Genomic DNA, 20,364 nt, shown 5'->3' with positions numbered 1-20,364 from the left:
AATGCTCAATTAACCATGAAATCATTGCTAATCGAACAGAAATTCTTAGCAAATTAAATAAAAATCATGAAGGAAGAAAAACAATAAAGATGCTCACGCATCAATGGAGTAGGCATTCTGTGTATGTGATGTATGAGACAGGGGACTCGAAACCTAATCAACCTTTGTAAAAAGAGAGTAAAACACATTTCACTAGTTTTTTTACTGTCAAAAAATTTGTCTGTAATTAATTTCTATGAATAACGACAATTTTATTGACGAAATTACAGATGGATTTTTATATCTATCGATAAATTTTGTGCAAATTCATTTTTGTCACTATCGACGAAAAATCCATCAAAAAATTTTTCTGTATTTTCGTAGAATAAAATTTGTCAAAAATATCCGTCTATAATATGCAGTTTTCTAGTAGTGATCCCCCTCTAAACGGGTCAGGTTTGGAATAGGCTAAAAGAAAAAAAATATTATTTAATCCAATTCATTGATCGAATTAAATGAATGAGTTAAGCTAAAAATGCTGTCTAAACCCATCAGATCTAGCATATGGACACTTTGATTTGGACAAACAATTAAAATCTTACGGGTTAATTCGAAGAGTTAATATATAATTTTTAGAGTAAATGAACAAAAATATACGTAAAAAGTTTAAAGTAGACAACAGTTACACCAAAATTCATAAATATAAAAGTATACTTCAAAGACGATTTCTGATAATAAAAATGTTATGCTATTAATAAGACTTTGATACTTATGAATCTTTGGTGTGTACTTTTGTCTATTAAAAATAATCTTTTAACAAAAATATATATACACTAAAGATATATAAATATCAAATCCTTACTAATCAGTATGAGAATTTTGTTCATTGAAAACAATATCTGAGATGTATTTTCATATTTACAAATTTTGATGTATATGTGTGTTCACTACAAATATTTTCACATGTATTTTTGTCCATTTAAACTAAATTTTAAAATTTAAGTAAATAAAGTGCAACATTTCGTAATTTCAATTGGCCTAGTTATCAACGATTTTTGTCTAGCTCCTCTGTTCATACCCTTTCGAGTCATAGTCAGACACTTTCATTTGTACTGTGCTACTCCATGCTTGTTTAATATATATGTATATATTATTCATTTCTTTTTTTCTGACTAATTATGCTTCTAGCATAGCTCACTCCATGCCATAATCAATGTAGAAAACGATGTTTTTTCGTTTATTAATCAACACTATCATTGTGATAGTCTTGTAAGACAAAGTGAAGTACCAACTTTTGCATTATTTTAACACAAAAATCCATAATAGTGAGCCACACAAAAAACCACTTGGAAGTTGGCCTCCAACCCGTGATGCTTGGCTATATGGGTCACCTTCTCAATTTAATTTTAAATATTTATTTTCATACCTTCTAATTAATGAGATCTTATTAAGATTTAGTTTTCTTCCAAGTCTATTCTTATTATATGTTGAGCCAAATAGAAGATCTTTTCTTATCATCTTTTTTTATTAGAGTGGATAGCTTAGGTGCTTACGTTACTATAGAAAAGTGGAAGTTAATTAAACTAGTTAGTATTCTGAGAAAAATGTGACTAAACCAATTAATGTTCTGGTACCATAAGAAAATTTAAAATGTAATTAATATTTGCTAACAACTGAAGTTTTTTAGAAAGAAACGTGTATATAGTGTCAAATTAAAATATATGTACCGATCTCTACAAAAATTTTCAATATTCTAATGGGTTTTCTTACTTTAATTTGTGAAAAGACAGTATCTAATGTCACAATGAGACTTGGAAGAGAAGAAAGGAAAGACGCAACCAAATGAAGATAAAGTTGTAGAATCTGTGCTCTCAAAATATTATTGCTTCTGATGAGTGTGATATATTTATGATTTCAATTTTAGATGGGTGTGCGTAATTCATATACCTAACCCAACCTATTGCGAGTGGCTCAATTCTAATGGTAGGAAGTAGATGTTTTTGGCATAGACATAGCTATTTTCTTTCATAACAAAAATTAGATTAACATTATGGAAAAACTCTTCTGATGTGTTTTTATAATTGAGAAACAAGTTATTTCAGACTAGTAAAGTGCATGTTTCGCTTTGTGTATATGGAATTCATTTTTGTTTGGCCAATTTTATATTATTTTTTATTTTGGTGTCTAAATTATCGAAATTACTTTTTAAAATAAAAATTAAATATTTAAAATGCATTAAATATTAATTATTTATTTTTTTAGCAAATTAAGTATCATGTATAAGGCATCATAGCATTTATCATTTTCTTTAACCAATAATCAGCCAATAAAGTGTTGGATAAGCAAAGATTAAGGATTTTAATCAAGGTTGTTAGAGGGAGAGCTTATGTGCAAAACGATCATGTGCTTATGTTACGTCCTGGCTTGCTCGTGCATGAAATTGCTAGAGACAGCATGAACGTCGTGTCATACAACACCAATTTGGCCAATTTTGGCTCAGTTTCATAGCCAACTTGGGGCTTTTTTGAGCATAGCCTAACCCGTCAAATAAAAATCCTCCTTCACATACGTGGGTTGAGCAACATCACATACGTCTCCTCCTTGAGTGTAGCTCCCAGTCATGTCATAAGATGCATCTTGAGTACTGACTGCTGAAACTTGCATTTCAATAAATTGTTGGGAGATCATGCTTATCGGTTGGGACTTGAGTATTCTGCACCAATATGGCATTCAGTGTGTCCACTTCTACGACTCCTCTTTTTTGAGTAGTCTCAGTGTTCACAAAATTTCTCTCAGAAGTGTACATGTACTGGTTGTTGGCAACCATTTCAATAAGCTCACCTGCAAAATGATCCAATGACATCTTGGCCATCTCAGAGAGGTCATCATAAAAGATCTGCAGTCGAGTTCAGTCTAAAGCCATGTGTGAGGGGCATCTCCTGATCATCAGCTTGTATCTCTCCCATGCCTCATAGAGGCACTCTCCCTCTTTCTATCTGAAGGTCTGGACATCCACTCTAAACTTACTCAACTTCTGTGGTGAAAAGAATTTGGTCATAAATCCTGTGACCACCTTGTTCCATGTGTCCAAGCTCTTCTTGGCCTGAGAATCAAGCCACAGTTTTAAAATGTCCCTTACAGCAAAAGGAAAGAGCATGAGCTTGTAAACCTCAGGGTTCACTCCATTCGTCTTGACCGTATCATAGATCTACAGGAAGTCAGATATGAATTTGTTGGGGTCCTCCTGCGGGAGTCCATGAAACTGACAGTTCTATTGCACCAGAATGACTAGTTGAGGCTTAAGCTCAAAATTATTGGCACCAATGGCGGGTACAGATATACTGTGCCCGTAGAAGTCAAGTGAGGGTGCAGTGTATGAGCCAAGCACCTTCTTTGCTTGCTCTTCGGCGTTCAGATTCCCTCCATCCATAGTGATTTCTTCAACTTCTCAAAAATTTCCGTGAGATTCTCTCCGGCTTTGTAAGCTTTAGTTTGTTGCAAATGCCGCCTTAAGGTCCTCCCAAGCTCAGGATCAAAATCAAGAAGGAGTTCTTTGTCCTTGTTGTAACTCATAAACAACAAGTAACAAAGAAAAAGTGAGAGTCTCTATGTTAGAGTATAAAGAACTCCTAATGAGATATCCTAAAAGAAAATAAAATAAAATACAGTAAACAATCAACTAAAAATTTTCAAAAACAAGGATGAACAAAAAACCTAAAAAGGTTTTCGAAAACAAATTTAAATTAATTAAAGAAAAAAATCAAAAAATTTTTTAAAAGAAAATATAAAACCTAAAGGATACCAAACTTAAAATCTGAAATTAAATAAAAATAAACAAAATTCGAAAATAACAGGAAAGATAAAAAATAAAAAATTAAGGAAAATAAACAAAATAGGAATCAAAAAAATAAAAAAAATAATTAAACAAAAACTAATAAAAATACCTAATCTAAGCAACAAGACAACCACCGGTTGTCAATCACGAACAATCCCCGACAACGGCACCAAAAGCTTGGTAAGCGAAATTAGAACTAGCACAACTTAACCGACAAGTGCACCGGGTCATCCAATTAATACCTCAGATGAGTGAGGGTCAATCTCATGAGAATTGTTGGATTGAGCAAGCAATGGTTATCCTGTTGAACTTAGTCAGGCAAACAGTAAAAATGGTTGTGATTGAAAATGCATAAATAAAGACAATAAAGAAAGCCAATAAGGATTTGGTGTAAAATCAATATAAGAAAACAGTTAAGGTCTTGGAGATATTTATCTTTCTGGATTAAAATGTCTTACCAACTATTTTAACAATGAATGATTCATTCTATGGCAAACTGTAAGTGATTAAACCCTAATCCCTTAGCGATTCAATCTCCTCTAATCCTCATCAAATGCCACTCCCGTGGTCATTCAATTCGGATTGGAGGGTTAGGTTCGGAAAACTAGTTTAGCGCCACAAAAACCCTAATTACCCAAAGCTAACAGGAATATATGTCACATATCCCAATTAGTTTATGTAATTAGCAATTTAGGAGGAGTGTTTTCAAGTTTTAGTTCAAGCGAGATAGCTCTCCCGAGAATCACAAGAACTCATGTAGAAAAAGGGTCATACTCTCGTTCCACCCAGTTTCATAAGATTAATAACGAAAACAACACCTTAGAATTGAATCAAACATTAATTAAAGTAGAAGAATAATAATCTTAATCCATAGAAATAATCAGAGCTCCTAACCTTAACCAGGAGATTTAGTTGCTCATAACTTATAGAGAAAATAGGATTTTAAAAAGTGCGGAAGGAAGAAGATGATAAACCTAATTGATCTTTTCCTTTAAATACTAACCTAATAATAAATGCTAGACCTAAAAAGATATTGTTTGTAAATAAAGATAAAATAAAATAAAACTAATAAGTGCTAAATCCACTTGGAGGCTCAATAGAGTGTAATCAGACTGCTTGTTGGCGTTCAACTCCAGGATTTGGCGTTGAACGTCCATAGGGAGAAGCGCGCTTCTGGTCTCTGCCCCCTGCTGGCGTTGAATGCCAGGTTAGCGTTTAGTGCCCAGGGAGTGTAATGCCAGCATTTTCCTTTTTAGCTTCAGGCTTCTCCAGACTGCTCCGAATTTTACCTAAAACCATAAAAACACAAGAAAAACCCAAAGTAGCATCCAAAGATAATTTTTGCACTAAAATTAAGTAAAAGTAAATAAAATCTAACAAAAAACAATATAAAAATAGCTAGAAAAAGGGTATAAGATGCTCACGTATCATGGTGGTAGAAGCATCAGCAGTCAAGAACCAGATGAATGTTGATATGGAGGCAATGGAGAAGATGGCACATGTTTGGCATACCATTTGACGAGATGCTTCCAAACCTCTCTCGCATGAAGGAGTATATGTCGGTGACTCTTCCACTGGTTGAGATCGGAGAGCTGGGTATCGACAGCTTGTTGGAGGAAGCTGATCTCCCCCTCATGATTCTAATGAGCATGCCTCCACTTGTCATGCTCCTGCTGGTAGTTTGCCTTCAGCTCCGCATGTCTTCTTTTATGGTACTGCAACTCTCGCTCCAAATCCTACTGGAGCTTCGTGTTGAGTAGGATAACCTGCTCCGTAATGTCTATACCTCTGCTTATAGTGGATCCCACATCGGAGAATCGTAGAGTCCTCACTAGCGGCCGCTTGCAGTATGCGACCACAACTCATCCTCAGAGATGGATGACAGCTCTAGGGCCCCTGAGCAATCTGAATTGTGCAAAGGTATCCTCAAACGGGCGTTGAGTTCACATCAGATAAGGTTTAACAAAATTTAAATAGATAAACCATAAAATTGAATAGTTGTAAGGGTTTGAATAACTTATAACAGTGTCCTCAAATCTCTTTTCAACTCACTTGGAGCAACCATCCTTCTTCGTGTGTGTCCTCTCAATGACCTCGCTACAAAAGGGTTTGTGACCCAGCCAGTTCATCCACTTACAATACAATTTGGAAAAATAGGAAGTCATTATGTATCATATTCATGAATAATAAAGTAGATAAATTAATAACACAATTCAACAATTAAGTTATATGAAACATCTGCTTCGTCGTTTTTCTGTGTGTAGTAGACCCTCTAATCTATATATATCCCCTGATCTCGAATGCTCAATTGGCTTGCATCTTTGTGCAAGTTGTCCGATAATCCTTTGTGTTAGAACTCTATCAGCTGGGCAAGGTTAACATCTGAGATCTAGTCTGCATGTGGATGTTTGCTCTCCTGTGCCAATAATTGTACATTTTCTTCTCTTTTCCCTGGATGAACTTAAAAGTGTTCCTACAATACCATACGCAAGTGAATTACACATTTTGCAAATTGACACAAATTTATAATTTGAACTTAAAAAAAAAACCTTAATTATCATAAATAGTAGCCACTGAAGATTGTGAATGCTATCTAGAGTCATGCTAAACTTAGGTATGAACCACCTATAGTGATTCCTGAATACCTAAGTAATTCTCTCTATCCCGGACCTCGGAAGGTCCTAACTATGATTACCCAAGTTACACTAATGTATGATATATGCATATTGTACTATAAATTAATTAAACATGTAAATGTAAAATATACCAGTCACCTCTATCCCACACTAGTCTCTGCAGGGTGGTCGGTTGTGTAGACGTTACACCCTGTTCGGATACTCACGGATGCCACCCTCTACGACCACTACCCTCCCACTATCACCTCATTCCCTACCACTATCTCATGCCATGTCTCTAACGTAAAAGAAACAAAAGAAGTTAGAACAATATTATTATATTAAGACACATATAATAATGAAAAAATAATAAAATAAATAAATCATAAACTCAAAATAATCATATTTACTTGGAGTCATTAAAAGACAGAAAGGTAGAATTATAATTGTCATCACTGTTCACCATCCTCATCATTCTCATCATCTTTTTCATCCATATTTTAAAGATATTGTATCGGGAGGTCTATTATGTCAACCTCTTCTGATGGTGAAGCTAAAAATGTTTGGAATTTTAGTTTCAGTTATCATTCTTATAGGGTTTGCATCAAGATTTTAGAATGTCTCATCCTACACATAATCATTTTCCTCAGTCTCAACCCTATATATTGGTTTGTATATGATCACAACTCTCCAGTTAAATCTAGACCTTCTGGGGTACTGCATGTAAAACACTTGCTAGAATGAATGAATCATATCTATCATACATCTTAACATGATTAACCTCAATGATCTTATAGTCTTTGTGTGTGTGAGTGTCTCGAGGCCTTGCAAGATCATAGTATTCACAATTAAATATTACTACCCATTTCATTGGTGCACCCAGATACTCAATTTTTTAAATTTCATTCAACCACTAAAACCAATCACATTCACTTTCCCAAAATCACCCTTTAGAAAAAACCCCTATGATGTACATTGCTCTTCCTCAAGCATATTTTAGTGTGTGAAATTTCGTTCTATTGACTTTTATCATATTCCAACTAGTACACTACTTGTTAGGACTCTAAACCATATTACATAGACGGGGATATGTTACTCAGTTTTAGGATCATTCACATGTGATTGAAACTATGTAGGAAAATTTTGCATGTTTTCTATGTCGTAAAACACATCATACAACCTGCAGGCAAAGCAACTAACTTTTATTTTTAACTTGTTTAAGTTAACTTTTTTTTATCTTAACTGAATAGATGCTTATATGATATTACCTTCTAATTTCATCGACTTCAAGACAATTCAGGAGAATGTGTAAGTGAGTTTAGTTTCGTAAAGTTCAACTATCTAGTATGTTCCTTCCCCAAGAGTGCTAGCTTGATTGAAATGGACAACGTGGTTTAAACGAACCCTCGCCACGATCATCATTACGACTCACTCTTATGCGACTTGATTGCATGTGAGGCTCAAAGTAGGAAAAACAAAAATAGGCAGTTTTCTTCGACAAGTATGCATCACAACGAACTCTTCTTTCTTGGATTTATTCTTAACTGACCTCTTATAAATACCAATCTAATGCTCAAAGGGATACATCCATCGATACTACACCAGACCACACACCCATGCTTCGTATGCTAAGTGAATAGGGAGATGTTTCATGACATTAAAGAATCCAAATAGAAAGATTATTTCTAACATACTAAAGATGATTAGGATGTTGTGTTCTATTGGGAGATTTAAGGTTCTTAGATCTTTTAATATTGAGTCGTTGCTTAGTCTAAGAAGTCTTGGGAAAAGAATACATAAGATTATTAAATTTGTAAAATTTGAGTTAAGGGTTAGCTTGAAAAGCTAAGACTTGAGAAAATAATATTGTGTAACATTATTTTATATTAAAAAATTTCAACTATAGTTGAAGACTAAATCTAAGCAAGTCTAAGCCAAACTAGTATATATGGTTGTGTAATATATTTTGAACGATATCCTCTTTATTTCCTTTTATTCGAGTTTTTTTAAACACCTCCAAAAGTCTCACATCAGGTGGAGAGGAAAACAAAATATGCCTTATAAGAATGTGGAGACCTCTTTCTTGTGATCATGTTTTGATGGGTTGAATGGTGTTCGTTGCTTTATCAAAAACAAAACCATGAGAACCAGAATGCCAAAGTGGACAATATCTAAAGGCATATGACTGGGCTTTTATAGGAAGACAATGTAGTCGATAGCATCTTTAGCATACAAAAGAAAGATGATGATGAAGATGGTGAAGGTGGGGTGGGATGGTTTAGGGCATAGTTATTAAAATCGGACCGGATCGGCCAGTTCGACCGAAAAACCAGTGAACGACCTAGTATATGCAAATTATAATATATATACAGAACTGGAACAAAGCGGTCAAACCCAGAGTGAACCGGTCAAACTCGGTAAGACCAGTCCGACCAAACCGCTTGAAAGTCAAAATCACCCAAAATGTGTGATATGGGGTTCAAACCCCTGTTTTCTGAGATAAAAACCTTTCCTTGCCACCAAGCAATCTTGTTTTTCAATAATACATATGCAAATTATAATATATATATATATATATATATATATATATATATATATATATATATATATATCATCAAGTAGTTTACTTCTATTTAATTTATTTTAATTTTAGTTATAAATTCACTCATTCTTAAATTAATTATATTTTTATTTAACAATAATTATAAACTCACTTATTTTTTCTTTCATAATTATATAATATATTAATGTTATTTTTTAATAAATACTTCTAGTATATAATAGTATAATAGATATAAACTAATTAATAAATTATTAAAATTTGAAAATAATAGTTATTTTAATATAAAAACAAGATAAAAATATTTATGATAGAATAAAATTAAGAAAATACTTCTTGTTCCTGTTCTATATTATTTTAGAATAGCTAGATATTCTTAAAATATTAGTAAAAATATGTATTTTAAATTTTAGTTTTAAATTTTTTACTATTTTTTATTTTTTATTTATATAGGACCGGATTAATTGGTTCAACCAGTGATTTACTGGTTGAACCAATAATCCAGTGATCCAGTAGCTTGACCGGTTCGATCATCCGTTCGGTTCTGATAACTATGGTTTAGGATTTAGGATTAGGATTAGGATTAGGATTTAGAGATTATAAAAAGAGAAAAAAAATGAAGAAATGGTATGAAATTATGAGAGAATGATAAGAGTATGCTAATATTGGAAATAAAAAAATTAAGGACCAATGTGAAAATGTTAGGTATGAAATTAAATAATAAAAAAATTTGAGGATCATATGATTTTTAACTCAAACATGCAAAACTTAAACAATATTTACCCTCTAAATAAAGATAGAATTTTAGTATAAAACAATAATAAACTTATGTTAATTGATAGTTCAAACCCAAAATGAATTATTGTGTATGTAATTGGCACAACTAAAAAATGAATTAATACAGACAGATTTATAGACGGATTTGGTCTTTATTACAGACGAATTTTTGGTTACCGACGAAATTACCGACGGATTGTCTCTCTGTAAAAGCTCTGTCGGAAATTATTTACCGACGGATTTTTTTTCCGTCAAAAAATTACAAACGGATTTTTACCAGTTACCGACAGATTTTCCCTCTGTAAATTTTCTATCCATTTCCCAAAGGCGACGAACCTTCCGACGGATTTTTTGTCTATAATTACAAACGGATTTTCAGACAAATTTTCCGTCTGTAATTACGGACTGATTTTCTGACGTATTTTCCGTCTGTAATTACAGACGGATTTTCCGACAAATTTTTCGTCTGTAATTTGAACTTTGGAAAATCATCTTACATTCTGATTACAGACAGAAAATCCGTTTGTAAATCCGTCAGTAAAGTAAAATAGAATTTTTTTATTTTTCTAATTACAAAATAAACTTGTTTTCATACAAAATAAATATAAATTTAATACAAATTTTTATCTAATTTGTATTCGAATATTTATAATATTTCAAAAAATAAACAAATTCATCGTATTATGAATATAAACAAGCAAGTCAATATAATTCAAAACATAAATAAAATGTATTGATCATCAACTATAATTCCTAGTATATTGTTCAACCATACTAAAACTATCAGCTATAATCTTCAGTGTCATCTTCATCCTCATCATCATCATAGTCCTCATCCAAAGACATTGAGGGTGGCGGCGGTGGCGGTAGTAGTGGAACTGCACTAGAACTACTTGACGCTCTAACCTTCTCATAATAGCTAATCTTTCTTTTGTGACACATTTAACTTGGACAATAAGAGCTATATTTCTCACCGGAAGTGCTAGTTTCTACAACAGGACTTCTGGTTGCCACAGGAGAAGAATCAAGTGATTGTTTCTTCTTCTCAGCAGTAAGAACTTGAGAGAGAGCAGCTACTACTACTGCTCTTTGTGATCCTTGACTTCTTCCAGTTGTTTTAGAGCTAGAACTTTTGATTCCGGATGACGATTTAAATGCAGAGTTTAAAACAGCCAAAGCTTCTGCTCTTTGTCTTGGTCCTCATTGATTCAGCCCATTCAATCTATCCTGTGACTGTGAGAGTAGAAAGTATTAGAAAGAAAGGCAAGTTCCAACGGAGTATGAAATCATCATGATCTGTGACTTGATTTGGAGATGTTCAATTTAATTTAAAAACTATGATATCTTTCCTTCATTTTTCTTTTTGGCAAATTTAATTTAAATACTATGATATTCTTTCCTTCAATTTTCTTTTCGGCAAAGATGGAAAAACCTGAACCTGTACCTACCTAAATATAATTATTAAATTTACCACTAATAACAAAAGAAAAGAGAAAAGACTGGCACTACTATGGCCAGCATGCAACAAGGTAACTTGGTAAGACGTCTACAGATTTCTGACAATGAGGATACTCCAAATACTTAGTTCTAATCAAGATTCCCTTATGTCTCCAAAAGTTCATTTAAAAGTAGCACAATATTTTTATAATCAACAAAAGAATCATTTTTTTGTCTTGAGTTGCTAGCAGAGAAGTAGATCTACTCATTAGGCAAAATGTTTAAAAGGTAGTAGCCAATGAATCTCTTTGTTGTGTATTTATCTTAGCTAAAAATCATTGACAATATCACTACTATATCTTTTTGAAGCATGCATCAAGAAGAAACAGGGTCAGGGGAGATGACAATAAAATCAACTTACCTAAAGAGTTGGGCAGGAGTTGTCTCAGGAACGATATCATCATCACTAACTACTTTCTTTCCAATTGGAGTAAAACCACCAAAGATAACCCAAAATTCACCTGAGTCTGACTCAGTGTCCAACTTTCCATCATCTGCAACATGAAACATGTTTTTATTGTCATAAACAAATAAAAATACAAAATTATAATAGGATTTTTGGAAAGTGACATGGAAACATGTACTATGTGCCCTTACCAACAATGGCAACATTACACTTTCCTTCATGATACTTTTCCTTCACATACTGGATAACTTCCAAAGCCTTGGCTCTTTCCTGAATATTTGAATTAGCTCCATTGAATTGATAAATCTTATTCTGTGAGTCTAGGATGAATACATCATCATGGTTCAGTGAAGACCGTGCAAAAGGGACCTGCACAAGGAAAATGATCAATTACATTTTCAGCCAACGAATGTGCATTCAGTTTACAAAGCTCTATGATTACTCAATTGGTTACTCATCAACAAGTGCTTACTCATCAACATTGTGCTTATTGTTAATCTGTAATATAAAATGCAGCAATCAAAGTGAGCTTCCTAAACCTTAGTCTTCAAACTATTTCCCGTTATACAAGAAAATAAAATTAACTAAAAAAAGAAGCTAAATTACCTTCAACCTTGAAATGTAATATCTATGTCTGCGAGATTTTGTAGCAGCTCCACCAACGATTCTTCAGATTGAAAGATAATTTTGGCGTTGAGGGAGAAAACAAAATAAAATAAGAAGGAAAACTACTATGACTCTGTTCAAATTAACATCAAATTCAAGATTTCTCATCATATGCACATGATAGTGTGAAAGTGACCTATTGAAAGAAACTAAGAAAGCAACATTAGATAAAGCAAAATAGATAAACTTTTAATTTGGTTATTGCACTAAGATCAAGGGGCGTGACTTCTCTTTTTCCCATAGAATGTAAACATGTCAATTACTATTGATAGAAATCCCTACTATATATATAGTCTATGATTTTTAAATTGCTTTTATAAAATAATTGACACCATTAGTATAATACTTGACTCAAGTTTCAATCCAAGAAAAAACCATTAAGTTGCTGTTTGTAGCAGCTGAAGTTGAACTCCACAAGCTTTCCATAGTTTTTAGATTGAACCCTTCTGCCTCAAGTTGAAAATTGAAATTTAATTTTTCAAGAAAATAAATTAATTTAAAAATGTGTTCATTAATTAAATTAATTAAATAAATATGACAAGAGGCATGTATCATCCGTAGCTAGAATTGTTGCAATAATAATTCCTATGTTGAAATGTTTGGTGTATGTTATATTTCAAAACCTTAAGCCTAAGTTGCTTATTCATATCTCCAAGATGTCACTCCTGCAAGATCAATGAAAAATACAAAAATTGAGAATAATAGCATGCAAGTTCAAGTGAACTCCTTATACAAAAATGATAATTTAACAGCATTAGTAGGAAACAAAACAATTCTGGCCATCTGCATATGCTACAACATCCTCATAAACAGGCATGGAAGATAGCCCCATCAAAAGCATAAGCAATGTTTAGTAAGAAACTAGTCATAACTTGAGTAACCTATTCTTAGAGTAAGATAGAGTTATGAAGCTCAAACAATGCTATAGTGAAAAAATGATAGGAAAAAGAAAACAACAAACCTGAGGAATTTCAGCAACATATTGCCTAGGATTAACCTGCTTCACTGACAATTGACAATTCTTCACACACCAAAAAAAAAGAGAGAAAATCAGTCATAAGTAAACAAAAGATAGACATGAAATTTCTAGAATTAGCAAAGCCTAATCATTGTGCAACGCCCACCTGAGTTTCCAAATTAACAATTTTAAACACTACAGGCAGGAAGGATAATTAATGATTTTTCGAAGTTCTCATGTTACTTTCAACCAAATAAACCACAACTTACTGAAAGACAGTAATGGAAAAAAAAGAAAGAAAGAGGGGAAAAAAGAGGAGCACCATACAGACAAATAATGCAATTGCCATAAAAGTTGCAAGACTGTGGACCTAGTTAAAGCCAGCGCCGATTTCCTTCCGTTTCAGTTCTAAAGCAATTTGTTCGTTCTCAAGCTTCAACCTTTCATTTTCTAGACTCAGTTTCTCCAACTCCCGGTCCTCCTTCTTACTAAACCTCTGCCACTTTAATCTCTGTTTCTCTTCAAAATTCTCTCTCTTCTCTCCTTAATTCAGCACCTTCTAGCACCACAAAGAGAGATAATAAATTAACAACAACAACAACAATAATAATATAATATAGTACTGTAACCGTGTAAGCTTATAACCATAGAGTATGCTATATATAAGAAGAACAAGAAGAAGGGCTTTAATTAAGTAAGTAATTGTACTTGTACTTGTTCCTAACTTGGAGAAGAGCAAAGAGACAGTTGTTGTTGTTGTGCTGCATGTTAATATGAAAGGCATGCTTCAAAAATCTAATCTTAATAATGAATGAACCATGAAATGCTTAATAAAAATAATAATGTGATTAAGAAGTTGAAACCTTATACTACTTCATATAAAGATATAAACTAAACTAAGTCTGCTTCTAAAGAAGCTTTTGCCTTTTGGTTTAATCTAGAAGCTTTTGCCTTTTGGTTTAATCTAGAAAGTAGCTCAACATACCAATTTATTAGTAAGCTTTGTATCTTAAATTAAGAAGCTCAACTAAGGATACACAAAAAAAACTTTGTAATTTGAAAATGATGCCAATGGGGTTTAACTACGCTTTCTTACTTGGCCTTTACGGATTATAGATCAGCAGAGTGCACTAAAATTTCAGAATATACTTATACAATCTTAAGTTCTTAAGAAACCCACTGAAGTTTTCCACTATGGACCAAAATTTTCAACAGATGGAATATTCTTGGAACTTCCCTGGATTAACACATGGAAGACAAATGGTTAGATGAGCATGCATAAAGCATGATCAGCTAGAGGGTAAACACTATAACAAGAAACCAGATGCATCATCTTGAATTAGGCAGCTTGAGTAACAGGCTCAGATGAATCTGTTTCTTGCCTGCAAATTGTGGATAGCCATAAGATTAGTTAAAATCCATTAACAGGGAAAACAGCCATCACGTTACTAGAGACAAGTCCAACAACGCCCACTCAAAGTATACCCTCATTGTTTATGAACAAATATGAACAAAATTATGAACTGCAAACAAGCATTTATTTTATGAACAAAATTCACAAAGTACACAGCATTTAATATTATCAGTGCTTATGAACAAGTATAAATAAAAAAATGAGCAAAATTATGAACAGCAAAGTGACTGTTTAACAAACTATGAGCAAAATTATGAGCAAAATGAGCATTCAATGTTCTCAATTTATCACAGTACTCACCAGCTGCGAGGAGGAAGGGCAGTGGCAGAAACACAACGGCAACACACAGAGAGAAGGAGAGCGCTCGAACAGAGGAGACGGCCAACGAGCTTCCAAACGACAGCGAGGGAGCTTCCAATCACGGCGACACAGCTTCCTACGACGGTGACAGATCTTCTATGGTGGCGGTGGAGGCTGTGTCTGTGTAGGGGCTGCGGTGGCTGCGCCGCTGCGGGGATGCGAGGCTGTGGGGGTTGCGAGGAGCTGCGAGGGCTGATGCGCGGGCTGCGTGGCTAGAGTGGCGGCAGAGACTGCGGTGGCTACGGGCGGCGGGCTGCAGGGCGAAGAGTTCGAGGGATGAAGATGAAGAGTTCGACAACACCTTCTCTTAGAGTTTGTTTCGAAGGGATTTAATTAGGTTTTTCAATATTTCAATTAGGGTTTTTAATATTTCTGACGGATTTAATTTAAATTACAGACGGAAATCCGTCTGTAATAATTTAACATTTTACTCTTTAATTACAGACGGATTTTTTATTTGTAACCATTTTTCACGGAAAAAAATTAATTTTTTCGACGGAATTATCGACGGATTCTTTTTTTTTTGTCTGTAATTTATGTTAATCCATTTTTTTTGTTTTCCGATAAAAAATCCCTCTGAATTCTCTCTGTATTTCAGTGGGATAAAATCTGTCGAAAATATTCGTCTGTAATAACTAATTTTCTAGTAGTGTGGACATATTAAATTTAGAATCATTTATATATTTTTTTGAGGTAATATTTAGTTTGGTCCCTGAAATTTTTAACACTCATCAAAATAGTTTATAATTTTCAAAAATCATTAAATTAGTCCCTGAATTTATAAATTGTTATGTAGTGTGACATTTCGGCCCAAATACAATACAGTGATATAGCTAAGACTTCAGTATGATTAAATAGGTATTTTAAATTAGTTAATTGAATTTATTTTAGTCTCTACTAATATAAAACTAATTAACTAAACTGAGTCTAATTAATCAATTTAAGACATTTATTTAATCATACTAAGTTTCAGCCATGTAATTTTACTGTTAGAATGTCACACTGATATTTTAATACTTTATGTCAACAATATATTATCGACAATTGAATTAATTCACAATTTATAAATTCAGATATCAATTTGCTCATTTATAAAAGTAAGGACTGCCTTGTACGTACACCTATTTTTTCTGTAAAAATTAATCAAATAACGCAGCTATTATTATCAATTAAATTCAACGAATCTAAGTGTAATAATCTCACCCAGTCATGTCCAAATAACAAATAAACGGCTCAAATCGTACGGATAGATAATATCATTAAAGTTTTTATCTAGGGTTAGATGTAGACGATGCTTAAGTGCTTAAGTGATTATGAAAGCTTAAGGTTTGTTCGTTCAGATTTTTATACCCTCGTATATATAACATGGACACTAAAGTAGATAAGTAATATGCGTCGAATATCCATGGCAGTGTTACTTGAATGCACATTACACAATAAAAGTAATTAGCTCATTGGAAAGAAGAGGATGGGTACGGTGGGGCTAACCAGTTTCTCTTAGAAAATTGATGAGTAGCCCCAATTATTACATGTGTATTCTAAGGTAATCAATATGGAAGTGACGAACGCACTTTGTTTAATTTTTGTAGATGATTGATTGGGTTACGTCTTTGATTATAACCTGTGGCCCTTTTCATACCGAAAATTTTAAGCTCAAATTATAAAGTCATCAATCACCTAATAATATTATAAGATAAAGTTCCCATCTTAATTGCACTTAATCCGAAACCAATCGACATGATTCTCAAAGAAAAAGAGCGATCAAGTCATAGGGGTTAAAGGAAAAGAGGGATTAAGTTTGTAATTAAATAAATTAATTAAAGAAAGTGACGTAGGAGTATTAGTTGTCCACAAAAAATAAAATAAATAAATAAACATATTTTATTCAATGTTTAGCTTTACTGTCTAAATCTTTATTATATTTGTAATTTAGCTTCGATATATAAAAAGGAAAAAAAATACTAAGTGATCAATCTCTTCATCCAAATCTTCGATTGAAATTCCTAATTTCCCTATTCTTCTTTTCTCTAAAACTTTTCAATCATAGAAGCGTGTTTTTATCGCCGTTATCTTCTTCCAATATGTTACCCTAGTCCTTTGTCAAGCCATAATTTTTCTGTTGATTTTATCCTCACTATTCATCATCATCATCAATAATCTTCAATTTCTCTCTACAGCAATAGATGATTACAGTTCAAATTACGTAAATCAAGTCAATAGCGTCCATTGTCTCAAACAAGCCAAATGCAATAGGTTTGGGATAAATTAAACTTAAATAAATAAGAAGACAAATGCCGAAATTGAGTAAAAATATAGAATAAACAAAATAAAAATAATAGATTAAAACTAAATGGAAGACAATCACTTTATTTTTTATCTAATTTATTGATCTATGATATAATTTAGGATCATCACAAAAAAAAATGCTAAATATATCGTCGGATTTATCATCAAATTTTTTTAAAAATTCACCGGTAATTTGTTTACCGTCGAATTTAACGGCCGACGGTATAAACCTCGCTGATAAGGCGGTAATTGTTTATTGTCGGATTTTTTCGTTCGTCGTTAATTATCGGCGGATTTAGCAGCGGATATAAACTTTTGATTGCAAAATTCTAGAGTTCATTACTATCAGATTTTTTCCCCAATATATCCGACAGTAATATATTATTTATTATTAATGATTAAATTAATAATTACCGATGGATTTAACCGACGATAAATTCGACAGTAAACTTAAATTTTAACTTTTAAACAAATATTTAAAAATTTAATATATAATTTTAAATATCTAAATATAATCTAAACTAACAATTTAATAATTTTTAGTTGAAAGTTCACAAACAAATTATATATCAAAGTTTATTATCAAAATTAAAAAAAAAAAGAATTTGATTAAGCAGGAGAATCAAATTTCAAATGCACCAAACCTTCAATTACAAAAACTGGACATTATTGAATTAGAAATCGAAAGAGCAATACTAATGAGCATTAGATATTAGACTATACTAATACTACTACATTACATAAAAAATCAACTATACCAAATTATTTATGATATTAACAATAAACTAATTCATTGTATGTCCACAACATCAACTATACATTATCATAAATTAAGCCAATATAATAGACAAATCAAACACCAATTCATAACCAATAAAAATTTCATTATCAACTATTATTAATATTAATCATTTGAGACAATTCTAAAGTTGAAAAGTAAATAAGTTTTTTTAGTTATCCAAGGTCCAGTCCTAATTCTTTTATTAAGGTTGATGGAACTTAAAACAAAAAATCTACACCGCCACTATTAACATTCAGTCATAAATTTACAAATCATACATAAACCAAAACCAGGCAAACACCAAAAGCACCCAAATCATAAAAATTTTGCAGATTTATTCCCCAAATCTATAATCCAAAACATCAGTCAAATAGAACCATTATAAATTCAATCAACCAGCCACATTAAACACTAATTGATATTCATCCATCATTAATCCAGAAACATAATTTAAATCCGAAACATAACTTAGATCATCAATAATTAACTCATATAATAAACAAGTTAAGATTAATTCTAACAATTAATAACAATCAACTGATTAATTCAGAAGATAATTAACTCAGATAATAATGAATTTAGAAAATTAATAATAATAAACAATAAGTGAATAATTAACTCAGAAAATAAATAAGTTAATATTAACTCAGATAATTAACAACAATCAACTAATTAAAAATAGAAATTAGAACAATGCAGCAGCTGGAGATTTTACACTTGCGGAACAATAAATAGACATTAAAATAATAAACAAAAATCAGAATAATAAACACAGAATCATCAAAATAAAATTCAAAATCAAAATCATAAACAAAATTTCAAACATAGAATAATCAAAATAGAATTAAAAATCCTAAATCAAAACAGAATTAAAAAATTCTAAATCTAAACTAATACATGAATTAAATTTGAAAAACAGTTAAATCTCAAACACAAACATCCAAATTACAAATTTTTTAATACATAACAAATTAAAATTAGATAAATTAGAGTTTAGAATTTTTTTAAATAAATTAAAAAATAGTAGGAATAAGAAGAAAGACAATATATCTGGAGAGAGGAAGGAGGCAGCTCCAGCGACACAAAGAGCAGCGGCGACAACGATGGCAGCAATGGCGAGTGACAAAAACGATGGTGATAGAGCGACCAACGCAACGTAAGGAGTCCATCCAATCTTTAAACGTTGTTGGTGGTGGCCGACGATAGTGGAGGGACTTCCGGAGATGGTTTGTGGGGAGAAATGGGGAGGGAGAAAGAGAAAGGGGAAGGTTAGAGAGAGAGTGAGTAGTTTAGAAATAAGAGAGAGGGGGTTTACAATTCGAATTTAGGACAAGATTACCGTTGAATTTACTGACGGATAAATCCGATGGTAATGCTTTGCGAATGACTAAAATACAACATTCCACTAATTCGGATTACTATCGGATGTATCGGCCAATAAATCCGATGGTAATGATCGCGTCAAATTTTTGTTTTTTTTTTCTTCAATTATTTTTAGCGAATTTACTGTCGAAAAGCCAAATCTGACGGTAATTTTTTTACCTGACAAATTTATTACCAATTCGCCGATAAATTCGTCGGTAAACACACCGTTAACATCCGACACTAAATCCGATAGTAAATTCGACGGTATTCAACATATTTCTTGTAGTGAATAAAATTAAAATTAAATGAAAAGGAATCATTATACCTTCTATCCAATTTTTCGATGTAAAAAAAGAGGGATTCATTCATTCTCACTTGTCTACACTATAGTTTTATCACAGAGACTTTTCTCATTTCTCTAATTTTTTGCGACTACAATAATTTAAGAGGTATCTTTTTTATCAGATGAATTATACATCTCCCAATCCTAAAAATTAGAAAATCACAAACTCACAGTCTCACACACATTACACACTCACACATAATGTTTATGTAAGAATTCATCAATTACTTGTTTTCGGCCAAGTTTCGAATACGGGTATAACACCTTAAGAGATAGCAAGATTTGCCACTAAGTTAAAGCCTACCCATCATATTAAATTAAAGAAATACTTACGTTCACTAATATAAAATTCAATTTGCTAACTAAATAAAGTAAATCAAAATATATAAAATTAAATTAAATATTCTATTAAACTCTTCTTTCAACTTAGCCCATGACAATAACAAAGTCTCACACCAGCCCATAAATTCAGCCCAATAGAATTAGTTTGGTTACAATTTTAGCCTATATATTTAGCTTTAC

The 20,364-nt window shown here is 32.2% G+C and overlaps 1 protein-coding gene across 2 annotated transcripts; it reads right to left on the bottom strand.

Annotated features, from left to right (window-relative positions):
• Positions 1-10,573: 10,573 nt before the first annotated feature.
• On the bottom strand, positions 10,574-14,085 carry LOC130946360 (villin-2-like). Of its 2 annotated transcripts, none has more exons than XM_057875096.1 (7): positions 14,002-14,085; positions 13,621-13,849; positions 13,297-13,356; positions 12,276-12,336; positions 11,861-12,038; positions 11,625-11,757; positions 10,574-10,999 (listed from the first exon to the last, which is right to left on the bottom strand). In XM_057875096.1, the coding sequence occupies exons 3-7, from the start codon at positions 13,314-13,316 to the stop codon at positions 10,984-10,986; spliced, it is 408 nt and encodes a 135-aa protein (XP_057731079.1). In that variant the 5' UTR covers positions 13,317-13,356; positions 13,621-13,849; positions 14,002-14,085; the 3' UTR covers positions 10,574-10,983. The 2 variants fall into 2 exon arrangements, with proteins under 2 accessions (XP_057731079.1, XP_057731072.1); XM_057875089.1 differs by having other exon boundaries at positions 13,621-13,852; positions 14,002-14,082.
• Between the last annotated feature and the right edge of the window lie 6,279 nt (positions 14,086-20,364).

Source organism: Arachis stenosperma, chromosome 1 (genome assembly GCF_014773155.1).
Source record: "Arachis stenosperma cultivar V10309 chromosome 1, arast.V10309.gnm1.PFL2, whole genome shotgun sequence".
NCBI classification, from domain to species: Eukaryota; Viridiplantae; Streptophyta; class Magnoliopsida; order Fabales; family Fabaceae; genus Arachis; species Arachis stenosperma.
Note: the sequence above shows the minus strand (reverse complement) of the source record. Positions and strands in the feature narration are given on the sequence as shown.

Bases quoted from the DNA above. Each gene is read 5' to 3' on its own strand.
- LOC130946360 (XM_057875096.1), bottom strand. From the start codon at position 13,316: ATGTTGCTGAAATTCCTCAG. The intron at 12,039-12,275 runs GTAATTTAGCTT...TTCCTTGTGCAG, and splicing joins ATTACATTTCAAGGTTGAAG to GTCCCTTTTGCACGGTCTTC. The intron at 11,758-11,860 runs GTAAGGGCACAT...TTCATGTTGCAG, and splicing joins GTGTAATGTTGCCATTGTTG to ATGATGGAAAGTTGGACACT.